This window comes from Microtus ochrogaster, chromosome 10 (genome assembly GCF_000317375.1).
Source record: "Microtus ochrogaster isolate Prairie Vole_2 chromosome 10, MicOch1.0, whole genome shotgun sequence".
Taxonomy (NCBI): domain Eukaryota; kingdom Metazoa; phylum Chordata; class Mammalia; order Rodentia; family Cricetidae; genus Microtus; species Microtus ochrogaster.
The window spans coordinates 39,222,918-39,234,859 of NC_022016.1; the positions used below are offsets into that span (position 1 = coordinate 39,222,918).

Consider the following 11,942-nt stretch of genomic DNA (forward strand, 5'->3'; position numbering starts at 1 on the left):
TGGACTGGAGAGGGAGGGGGAGAGGAGTGGGGGGAGGGGGAGAAGAATGGGAGGAGGGGGAGGGAAATGGGAGGCTGGGAGGAGGCGGAAACTTGTTTTTTTTCCTTTTCTCAATAAAAAAAAAGAAAAAAAAAAGAAAAAAAAACAAAACAAACAAAAGACCCCAAATTCAATATATAGATGGTATGAAAAGAGAAGTTTAACAAAATACACAAGACATGAAAACTTGAGGGAAGAAAGAAATCAGAGAAGGAAGGCGAGAACAAGAGATAGCAACAGTGCTAGTGGATATGAGCAAAGTCCAATATACACATATGAAAATGTCACGGTGAAATCATGCTGAAACTCATAGTGCATACAAGTTGTTCCAGAACTTGAGGAGAGGAGGCACTGACCAAGGAACATTGCTGAAAGTTCAAAGCCCAGTGTTGTCTATAAAGCCAATGAAGGAAGAGAGAGAGAAAAGAAGGGATGGAAGGAGGGAGGGAGCTGGACAGATAGCTCAGTTAAAAGAAATGACTGTTCCTTCAGAAGACCTTGCTCAATTCCCAGCACCTACATGGCAGCTAACAGTATATAACTCTATAACAGTTCTAGGGAATTCAACACTCTCCTCTGGCCTCTGCAGGAACCAGACATATATGCAGGGAGAACACGCATACACATAAAATAAAAATATATCAATCTTTAAAAATGATGCAAAGAAAAGGAGACCAATTGTTCTGTATGCTAAGAGAAAGAAAAACTTTATATTATAGTCATATTTTAATACTATAATTTGCTGTCAATCCTATTTTTCACTTCTATTCATTAGTTTGTGTTGATGACTATATATATATGTTTTTGAGACAGGGTTTCTCTGTGGCTTTGGAGCTGTCCTGGAACTAGCTCTTGTAGACCAGGTTGGCCTTGAACTCAGAGGTCCACCTGCCTCTGCCTCCCGAGTGCTGGGATTAAAGGCATGAACCACCACCTTCCGGCTGAATGACTATATTTTTATTAACATAGAGTAAAATAATTATATATTTATATAATTATAGATCATGTGATATTGTAATACATTTATAAATTATGCAATGATCAAGTCAGCAATTACTATAGCAGTAACATTAAGCATTTGTGATAAGAACAACGAAAACTTTCTTTTGTAGCTATTACACAGTATACTATTATTAACTAACTAGTCTACTATTGAACAGAACACCAGAACATTCTTGAATGAACATGTACTATCCATTTTTCAAAGGTTGTCTTTGCTTCAGGCAGTGTTTTATCTCCTTTTATCAAAATGACTTTAATGCACCGTTACTATTATATACCTAAGAAGTGGCTTTTCTGTAAGTATAATGGAGTAATCTGAGGTCTGTAATCCACTACTGCTAGCTTCTACTTTAAAGGCACTTCACCTACAACATCTTAATTATACTCTGCATTCGGAGAACAAGAGAATTATAATCAAAAACAACTGGAGGAGCTGTATATGTTGGCCAATGCCTGTTATCCCAACCAATGAGGAGCTGAAGTAGCAAGCCCACAAATTGAAAGGCAGCTTGGGTTATATAACAAGACCCTATATACCAAAAAACAAAACAAAACAAAACAAAACTAGTTGGTCTGGACCTAAGGACAGTAAATGGAAACTCCATGGAATGAAGAATTTGCTACATCTAAAGTTCTTTAACATATTAGGTAGGTAATTAAATTTAGAAGATTTTCCACTCTTTTACATCTGAATTTCTTATTTTGTTTTTAACTATTTATTGATTTTATGTATATGGGTGCTCTGCCTTTCTGGAAATTATATCTCATTACAGATGGTTGTGAAACACCATGGTTGCTGGGAATTGAACTCAGGACCTCAGGAAAAGCAGCCAGTGCTCTTAACGACTGCAACATTTCTCCAGCCCCCTGAATTTCTTATTCTGAACACTGTTAATGGATTTAGAGTTGTAATAAAACTGAAAACAAGAGCTGAATTCTGCTTTGTTCAGCCATATTTTATAAGTACATTATAAAAGTATTTGCAGTACTGCTTTGTCAGAAGAAACACTAAATTACGAGTCATGTTAAAATGTTTCTATTTTACTAAGGATATATTTTTGAGGAGAAACTGTGCAAACAATTCAAAAATAAAGACAAGTTAAGTATAATAAATAAATAAATAAATAAATAAATAAATAAATAAATAAATAAATAAGGTAAAAATTCAAATAGGTATGGTAGATTTAGGGATAAAGGCAACAAAGACCCAGCATCCTCAAAAAAACCATACATCAGGAAAAGGCATATAAGAAAAGCCCTTAAATAAAAGAAAATTGAAAAGACTTACAATTTTCATTAGCATTGAAGCTTCTAAGAATGGCCTTCAGTTCCTGCAGCTTCTGATGGGCTCTTGCATGTACACTATCAATCAGGAGCTTTTCTATTGATAAGTGGTCAATCTGCATAAATAGCAACAATAAAGTCAAATGTACAATTAAAACATTTTGATTATAAAAGTGTGAGTGTGCACACAACTGTGCCTTAAGATACTACTTTTCCATACTGGAGATTAACTAGTATAAGCAAACTTATATAAAGTAAAAATATAATGTAAATGAGTGTGAGCTTTTAATTATTTTGTATGACTTTAGAAACTTCAAAACTAAAACTGCTATTTTCCTTAATACAATAGGCTAGGGTATGTATAGTTCAGTTGACCAAGTATTCAGAATGCAGAAAGTTCTGGATTTGATTCCCAAGCATTTCATAAATTGTGTGTTATCTCAGCACTCAGGAGGTAAAGGCAGGAAGATCAGAAATTCGAAGGTCATCTTCAGATACATAAGATTGAGGTCAGCCTAAGTGATATGAGACCCTTCCTTGCACTTAGGAGGAAGATGCAGGCAACTCGATCTATGGGAATTAAGGCCATCCTAGTCTAAATATTAAGTTCCAGGTTTGCCATGGCTTCATAGTGAGATTCCACCTCAAAGCAACAACATGGATACACACACACAGTAGCCACAGTTCTCAGATGCCAGACCTTAAAAAATAAAAAATAAAATGGTCTGATTTAAACTACAAAACTTAAACTAGGCTGAAGGCATAATTCAGCATAAGAGTGTATTCTTAGATGCAATAGCATTGCTCTACATACTAAACTAAAAGAAGATATGGAAAATTATTTTATACAGTATCAGATGTTAAAAAGACAAAAAACAAATACGGAAGTATAAAACTAACCTAAAACAAGTTTTATACAGGGGTTTAGAAATGATTACATATTTCAAAGAATTTGTGCTAAAAGTTTTCTATGTGCTAAATTATATTTATTTATTTAATCAATTAAAATACACTGAGAACCATTTACCTTCATAGCTCTTTCTACTAATTTAGAATCAGAAGATGGCAAAGGAGGATCATGAAAAATCTGTAAAGGCTTGGAGACATCATTTTCATCAATTTTAATTGTAACTTTGTGAACAGATGCTGTGCCTGTTTTTCTCCCTAGAACCTGTTGACTGAAAGAGGGCAGGGGAGAATGACATATCAACACAATTTTTTAACTTTTATAGTCAAACAGACACATGCATTATGCTACTGAGTCAGAACCTAAAACATAGCAGGCCCTCAGTGTGTGTTTGTGCAGGGATACATTAATATGGAGAAGATAGTTATTTTATAAACCAATTCAACATTTGCTCTATTACATTTTAAAAATAAAATACTTGCACTCACAAAAACAAACCCAAAACTTAAAAACAGAAACCATCTTATAGGTAGTATCTGCCTCTGATTTATCTACAGAGAAATCAGAACTCAAGTTCAAACAAGAATTAAAGGTAAATAGGATCAAGGCAATTTTTTCCAAATCAGGTTTTAAAAGTTACAATTTAAAATGGGAAACTGTGAAAAACATGTATGTTTTAAAAAGTGATAACTGCTATTGTCTGCGAGGTTCTTGGCCCAGGAAGAGTTCCTGCTCCTGCACTGAGGAGATCCATCCAGAGGGTTAAAAGTGTGTGCTCGCCCAGCAGGAAGGTCCAGAAGGGAGTACAGGGCCCCTCCAACTCCTGCTGCAGGGGCTTCTTTGTTCCACATGACCCTGCCTCCCCCAGGCCTGCCTTATTGTCTGCGAGGTCCTTGGCCCAGGAACATATCCTGCTCCTACACTGAGGAGATCCAGCCAGAGGGCACTCCTTTCCATCTGCAGGGTCCTTAGATCCACCAGCGCGATTGGCTCCAGTGCTAAGGGGCCCTAAGAAAGGCCAGACCAAGAAAATTCCCCAAGTACACAGTCAGTCACAGCAAAGATTGGACCAAGACGCCAAGACTCTCCTGGTTGCCGGTGGTGGTGGCGCACGCCTTTAATCCCAGCACTCGGGAGGCAGAGGCAGGCAGATCTCTGTGAGTTCGAGACCAACCTGGTCTACAGAGCTAGTTCCAGGACAGGCTCCAAAGCCACAGAGAAACCCTGTTTCGAAAAAAAAAAACCAAAAAAAAAAGACTCTCCTGGCTGCATCTGAACGAAAAGATGAGCAAGCGCCAATGCAAGAATTCCCAACAACCTGAAAAGCAACATGACAACACCAGAATCCAGTGATCACGCAACAAGAAGACTTGAACACCCTATTCCAGAAGAAGTAGAACGTAACATTATGAAAATACTAGAGGACCTTAAACAGGATATGAAAAACTGCTTTAAAGAAATAGAGAAGACAAACAAAAAGGTAGAAGAAATTAATAAATCTCTCAAAGATAACCAAGAAAACCAAGAAAAAACAATCAAACAGGTAATGGAAACAGTTCAAGACTTGAAAAATAAAATAGAGGTAATGAAGAAAACACAAACCGAGGGATGGATGGATATGGAAAATCTGGATAAACAAACAGGAACTACAGAGACAAGTAAAACCAAAAGAAAAAAGAGAAAGAAGAAAGAATCTCAGACGCTGAAGATACTATAGAGAAAATGAACTCATTGATTAAAGAATAGCAAATCCAACAAATTCTTAACACAAACATCCAGGAAATCTGGGACACCATGAAAAGACCAAACCTAAGAATAATAAGAGAAGAAGAGGGAGAAGAATTACAGCTCAAAGGCCCAGAAAATATATTCAACAAAATTATAGAAGAAAATTTTCCCAACTTAAAGAATATTCCTATGAAGGTACAAGAGCATACAGCACACCAAATAGACTGGATCAAAAAAAAATCCCCTTGCCATATAATAATCAAAACACAAAGCATACAGAATAAAGAAAGAATATTAAGAGCTGCAAAGGAAAAAGGTCAAGTAACATATAAAGGGAAACCTATCAGAATTACACCAGACTTCTAAATGGAAATCATGAAAGCCAGAAGGTCTTGGATAGATGTGCTGCAGACACAAAGAGACCATGGATGGAAGCCCAGACTACTATACCCAGCAAAGCTTGCATTCACCATCAATGGAGAAAACAAAATATTCCAGGACAAAAACAGATTTAAACAATACATAGCCACAAACTCAGCCTTACAGAACGTACTAGAAGGAAAACCACAAACCAAGGAAACCAACAACACCCATAATAACACAAATACCTGACAACCCTCCACCTGCACAACTCAAAGAAGGGAAACACACAAACACTATCACCAAAAAAAAAAAACCAAACCTAACTGGAGTAAACAACCACTGGTCATTAATATCACTTAATATCAATGGACTGAATTCACCTATTAAAAAGAATAGGTTAAGAGAATGGATACGAAAACAGGATCCAACATTCTGCTGTTTATAAGAAACACACCTCAACCTCAAAGACAGACACTACCTCAAAGTAAAAAGTTGGGAAAAGGTTTTCCAATCAAATAGATCTAAGAAATAAGTGGTGTGGCTATACTAATATCTAACAAAATTGATTTCAAACTAAAATCAATCAGAAGAGAAGAAGAAAGACACTTTATACTCATAATAGGAACAAGTCATCAGGAAGAAGTCTCAATCCTGAATATCTACACCCCTAATATAAAAGCACCCACATATGTAAAAGAAACATTACTAGAACTCAAAGCATACATCAAACCCCACACTCTAAGAGTGGGTGATTTCAACACTCCTCTCTCACCAATGGACAGGTCAACCAGACAGAAACTTAACAGAGAAATAAGAGAACTAACAGATGTAATGAACCGAATAGACTTAAAAGGCATCTATAGAACATTCCACCCAAACAGAAAAGAATATACCTTCTTCTCAGCAACTCATGGAACCTTCTCGAAAATTGATCACATAATCGGTAGCAAAGCAAATATCCACAGATACAAAAAAATTGTAGTAACCTCCTGTGTACTATCAGATCACCATGGAATAAAGTTAAAATTCAACAACAATGGTACCCCCAGAAAGCCTACAAACTCATGGAAACTGAACATACAACTACTGAACCACACCTGGGTCAAGGAAGAAATCAAGAAAGAAATTAAAGTCTTCCTTGAATTCAATGAAAATAAAGACACAACATACCCAAACCTATGGGACACTATGAAAGCAGTGCTAAGAGGAAAGTTCATAGCACTAAGTGCCCACTTAAAGAAAACGGAGAAATCACACATTAGACACTTAACAGCATACCTGAAAGCTCTAGAAAAAATAGAAGCAGACTCACCCAGGAGGAGGAGAAGACTGGAAATAATCAAACTGAGGGCTGAAATCAACAAAATAGAAACAGAAAATAATCCAAAGAATCAATGAAACAAAAAGCGGGTTCTTGGAGAAAATCAACAAGATTGACAAACCCCTATCCAAACTAATCAAATGGCAGAGAGAGAACACGCAAATTAACAAGATCAGAAATGAAAAGGGGAACATAACCACAGACACAAAGGAAATTCAGAGAATCTTTAGATCTTACTACAAAAGCCTATATGCCACAAAATTGGAAAATGTAAAAGAAATGGACATTTTTTTAGATAAGTACCATATACCAAAATTATATCAAGACCAGGTGAACAATCTAAATAGACCTATAATTCACAAGGAATTAGAAGCTGTCATCAAAAACCTCCCTACCAAAAATAGTCCAGGAACAGATGGTTTCAATGCAGAATTCTAGCAGAACTTCCAAGAAGAGCTAATAACTATACTCTTTAATGTGTTTCACAAAATAGAAACAGAAGAGTCATTGCCAAACTCCTTTTATGAAGCTACAGTTACCCTGATACCAAAACCAAAGACTCAACCAAGAAAGAGAATTACAAACCAATCTCACTCATGAACATCGACACAAAAATTCAATACAATACTGGCAAACCGAATCCAAGAACACATTAGAAAAATTATCCATTATGATCAAGTAGGCTTCATCCCAGAGATGCAGGGATGGTTCAACATACAAAAATCTATCAATGTAATCCACCATATAAATAAACTGAAAGAAAAAAACATATGATCATTTCATTAGATGCTGAAAAAACATTTGATAAAATTCAACACCCCTTTATGATAAAGGTCTTGGAGAGATTAGGGATACAAGGTTCATACCTAAATATAATAAAAGCTATATACAGCAAGCCGACAGCTAACATCAAATTAAATGGAGAGAAACTCAAAGCCATTCCACTAAAATCAGGAACAAGACAAGGCTGTCCACTCTCTCCATACCTCTTCAATATAGTGCTTGAAGTTCCAGCGATAGCAATAAGACAACATACGGGGACCAAGGGGATTCAAATCGGAAAGGAAGAAGTCAAACTTTCATTGCAGATGATATGATAGTGTACATAAGTGACCTAAAACTCTACCAAAGAACTCCTACAGCTGATAACACCTTTAGTAATGTGTCAGGATACAAGATCAACTTCAAAAAATCAGTAGTTCTTTATACACAAAGGATAGAGAAGCAGAGCAGAAATAAGAGAAGCATCACCTTTCACAATAGCCACAATAGCATAAAGAATCTTGGGGTAACTCTAACCAAGGAAGTGAAAGATCTACTTGACAAGAACTTTAAGTCTTTGAAGAAAGAAATTGAAGAGGATATCAGAAAATGGAAGGATCTCCCATGCTCTTGGATTGGTAGGATCAACATAGTAAAAACGGCAATTATACCAAAAGCAATCTATAGATTCAATGCAATTCCTATCAAAATCCCAACAAAATTCTTCACAGACCTTGAGAGAATAATAACCAACTTTATATGGAAAAACAAAAAACCCAGGATAGCCAAAACAATCCTATACAATAAAGGAACTTCCGGAGGCATTATCATCCCTGACTTCAAACTCTATCACAGAGCTACAGTAATGAAAACAGCTTGGCATTGGCATAAAAACAAAGACGTTGACCAATGGAATCGAATTGAAGACCCAGATATTAACCCACAAACCTATGAACGCCTGATTTTAGACAAAGGAGCTAAAGTATACAATGGAAGAAAGAAAGCATCCTCAACAAATGGTGCTGGCATAACTGGATGTCAGCCTGTAGAAGAATTAAAATAGATTCATATCTATCACCATGCACAAAAGTCAAATCCAAATGGATTAAAGACCTCAATATAAATCTGACCACACTGAACCTGATAGAAGAGAAAGTGGGAAGTAGACTGCAACACATGGGCACAGGAGACCACTTCCTACGTATAACCCCAGTAGCGCAGACAACAAGAGCAACACTGAATAAATTGGATCTCCTGAAACTGAGAATCTTCTATAAAGCAAAGGACATTGTCATTAAGACAAAAGGCAACCTACTGACTGGGAGAAGATCTTCACCAACCCCACAACAGACAAAGCTCTGATCTCCAAAATATATAAAGAACTCAAGAAACTAGACTTTAAAATGCTAATTAACCCAATTAAAAAATGGGGCACTGAACTGAACAGAGAATTCTCAACAGAAGAAAATGTCCAAAAGACACTTAAGGCCATGCTCAACCTCCTTAGCAATCAGGGAAATGCAAATCAAAACAACTTTGAGATACCATCTTACACCTGTCAGAATGGCTAAAATCAAAAACACCAATGATAACCTACGCTGGAGAGGATGTGGAGTAAGGGGTACACTCATCCATTGCTAGTGGGAATGCAAACTTTTGCAACCACTTTGGAAATCAATGTGGCGGTTCTTCAGGAAACTGGGAGTCAACCTATCAACCTACCTCAGGATCCAGCAATTCCACTCTTGGGAATATACCCAAAAGATGCCCAGTCATACTACAAAAGCATTTGTTCAACTATGTTCATAGCAGCATTATTTGTAATAGCCAGAACCTGGAAACAACCTAGATGCCCCTCAATGGAAGAATGGATAAAGAAAGTGTGGCACATCTACACACTACAGTACTACTCAGAGGTAAAAAACAATGGGATCTTGAATTTTGCATGCAAATGGATAGAAATAGATACACTATCCTGAGTGAGATAACCCAGACCCAAAAATATGAATATGGAATGTACTCACTCATTAGTGAATTCTAGCCATAAACAAACGACATTGAGCCTATAGTTCGTGATCCTAGAGAAGCTAAATAATAAGGTGAACCCCCCCCCCAAATCCACATATTTATCCTCCTGGAAATTGGAAGTAGACAAGCTCGCCAGCCAAAAGTTGGGAGCACAGGGGTGGAGGTGGGATGGGGGAACGGGAGAGAGAAGGGACAAGGAGAAGATTGGGAAGAGCTTGGGAGTGGGATGGTTGAGATGGAGGAAGGGTGGATATGGGAGCAGGGAAGAAGATATCTTAATTAAGGGAGCCATTTTAGGTTGGCAAGAGACTTGGCTCTAGAGGGGTTCTCAGGTTTCCAAGGGGATGTCCCAAGCTAGGTCCTTTGGCAGCAGAAGAGAGGGAGCCTAAACTGGCCTTATTCCATATCCACACTGATGAGTATCTTGCATATCACCATAGAACCTATATCTGGTAAAGGATGGAGATAGAGACAGAGATACACATTGGAGCACTGGACTGAGTTCCCAAGGTTCAGATGAAAAGCAGAAGGAGGGAAAAATATGAGCTAAGAAGTCAGGACCGCTAGGGGTGCATCCACCCACTGAGACGATGTGACTGATCTAATGGGAGCTCACCAAGGCCAGCTGGACTGAGACTGAACAAGCTTGTGATCAAATCGGACACTCTGAATGTGGCTGACAATGGGGACTGAATGAGAAGCCAATGATGATGGCACTGGGATTTGGTTCTACTGCATGTCCTGGCTTTTTGGGAGCCTAATCTGGTTGGATGCATGATGGAGGAAGGTCATTGGTTAATTATAATAAAGAAACTGTTTGGCCCCCATAGGTTAAAACATAGGTGGGAGGAGTAAACAGAACAGAATGCTGGGAGGAAGAGGAAGTGAGCTCAGACTCGACAGCTCTGCTCTCTGGAGCAGAGACACCATGCTCCCCTCTCCCGGGCAGACGCAAGTGATGAAGCTCCGACCCAGGATGGACGTAGGCTAGAATCTTCCCAGTAAGTGCACCTTGGGGTGCTACACATAGATGATTAGAAATGGGCTAAATTAATATGTGAGAATTAGCCTAAAAGAAAATGAGTCAAGCAGCATTTAAAAGAATACAGTGTCCATGTAATTATTTCAGGTAAACCAAGCCCTGCGGGCCGCGGGGTGCTTGGGACGCAGCCCCGCCACTCTTATTACTACAGAGTGGCGCCCGACGTGATGGATGGACTAAATCCACTTAAAAACCTGAGAAGGCTTAAAAATAAGGGAGAGAGAATTTAATACATATTTTTGCTGTTTGTTGGTGGTGTGCTGTAGAGAGATTTCCTGATTCGGCAACAGCAGCAGAAAAAAATGTTGTGTCATTTTGAAGCGCAGCTTCTTGGGGCTGTGCTGCCATCGTGAACTCTGGCTTTAAAGCATTTCAATGGCTTTTATGGGACTGGATGTTTCTGTTCTCACTTGGGATCGAAAGGAGAGTGCTCTGAGACCGTGCCAATGGCTCAGAGCTTGCCGCCTGCACCTGGGCAGATGGCAGAATCAGGCTTAGGCAGGCGGAAGAGCATGGCGGATTCCTGCCACCATACAGAGACATGTTTTCAGACTGTGCAGTGCTCTGTGTATCAGATTTGGATGTAACTTGGATGAAAAAATTTCTGTGCTGCACGTTCAGTCTCAGAATTAAAGTGCTGAGTGCCGCTCCTACCTGGCGGCCCCAGAGCTAGCACAAAATGGTACGTCCTCCATTTTGAAATTTTCCTGACTCAGCAGCAGGAAAAAAACCTGTGTTCTTTTAAAATGCCAGCTTTCTGGGCAATCCTGCCAGGGCAAACTCTGACTGTTTGAGGCAGGAGGGCCGACTACAGAAAGAGGACTTGTGTGTTGTCTATGGAAATAATGCTGCAACTTACTTGCTGGCAGGGACCTTGAAATGCCATAGAGTTGTGGCAGTAAACATGGTTACAGTCAGTACCTCAGCCATGAGGCTGGAAAGCTAAGGAATGGGCTACATCTAGCCGGCAAAGCCACGGCTTTAGTCCTACTGAGATTGCTTGATTAATTTACCTAAAGACTCATGTGGTCAGAAAAAGAGAGACAGAGTAAAGAGAGATTCAAAGACAAAGAAAATTTTTAAATGATTTACAGTGTGTTAAAAATATATGCAAGCTAAAAGTTGAAGTTCTTAAAGTAAAAAATAAAGGAAGAGAGTTGTTGTGTGTGGTAGTACACACCTTTAATCCTAACACTTGGGAGGCAGAGGGAGATTGACCTCTGTGACTTCAAGGTGTGGTAGCACACACTTTTAATTCCAGTGCCTAGAATGCATAGACAAACAGATCTCTGTGACTTCAAGGTGTAGTAGCATATTCCTTTAATCCCGAATGCCTGGGAGGCAGAGTCAGGCAGATCTCTGAGAGTTCAAGGACAGCCTGGTCCACAGAGTTATTCCAGGTGAAAGATATACAGAGAATATAAAATAGAAGTAAAAAGAAATGAAATAGAGATTAAAATAAAGCC

At 38.5% G+C, this 11,942-nt stretch overlaps 1 protein-coding gene across 3 annotated transcripts in view; it reads right to left on the reverse strand.

The window, feature by feature from the left end:
• Positions 1 to 11,942, reverse strand: part of Med14 (mediator complex subunit 14) — a 105,177-nt gene that overhangs the window by 70,164 nt on the left and 23,071 nt on the right. For all 3 annotated transcript variants that reach the window (XM_026781988.1, XM_005352858.3, XM_026781987.1), the window contains exons 9-10: positions 3,353 to 3,503; positions 2,330 to 2,441 (exon numbers count right to left, since the gene is read on the reverse strand). In XM_026781988.1, coding sequence (XP_026637789.1) covers positions 2,330 to 2,441; positions 3,353 to 3,503 — 263 coding nt within the window. The remainder of the gene's footprint in view (positions 1 to 2,329; positions 2,442 to 3,352; positions 3,504 to 11,942) is intronic.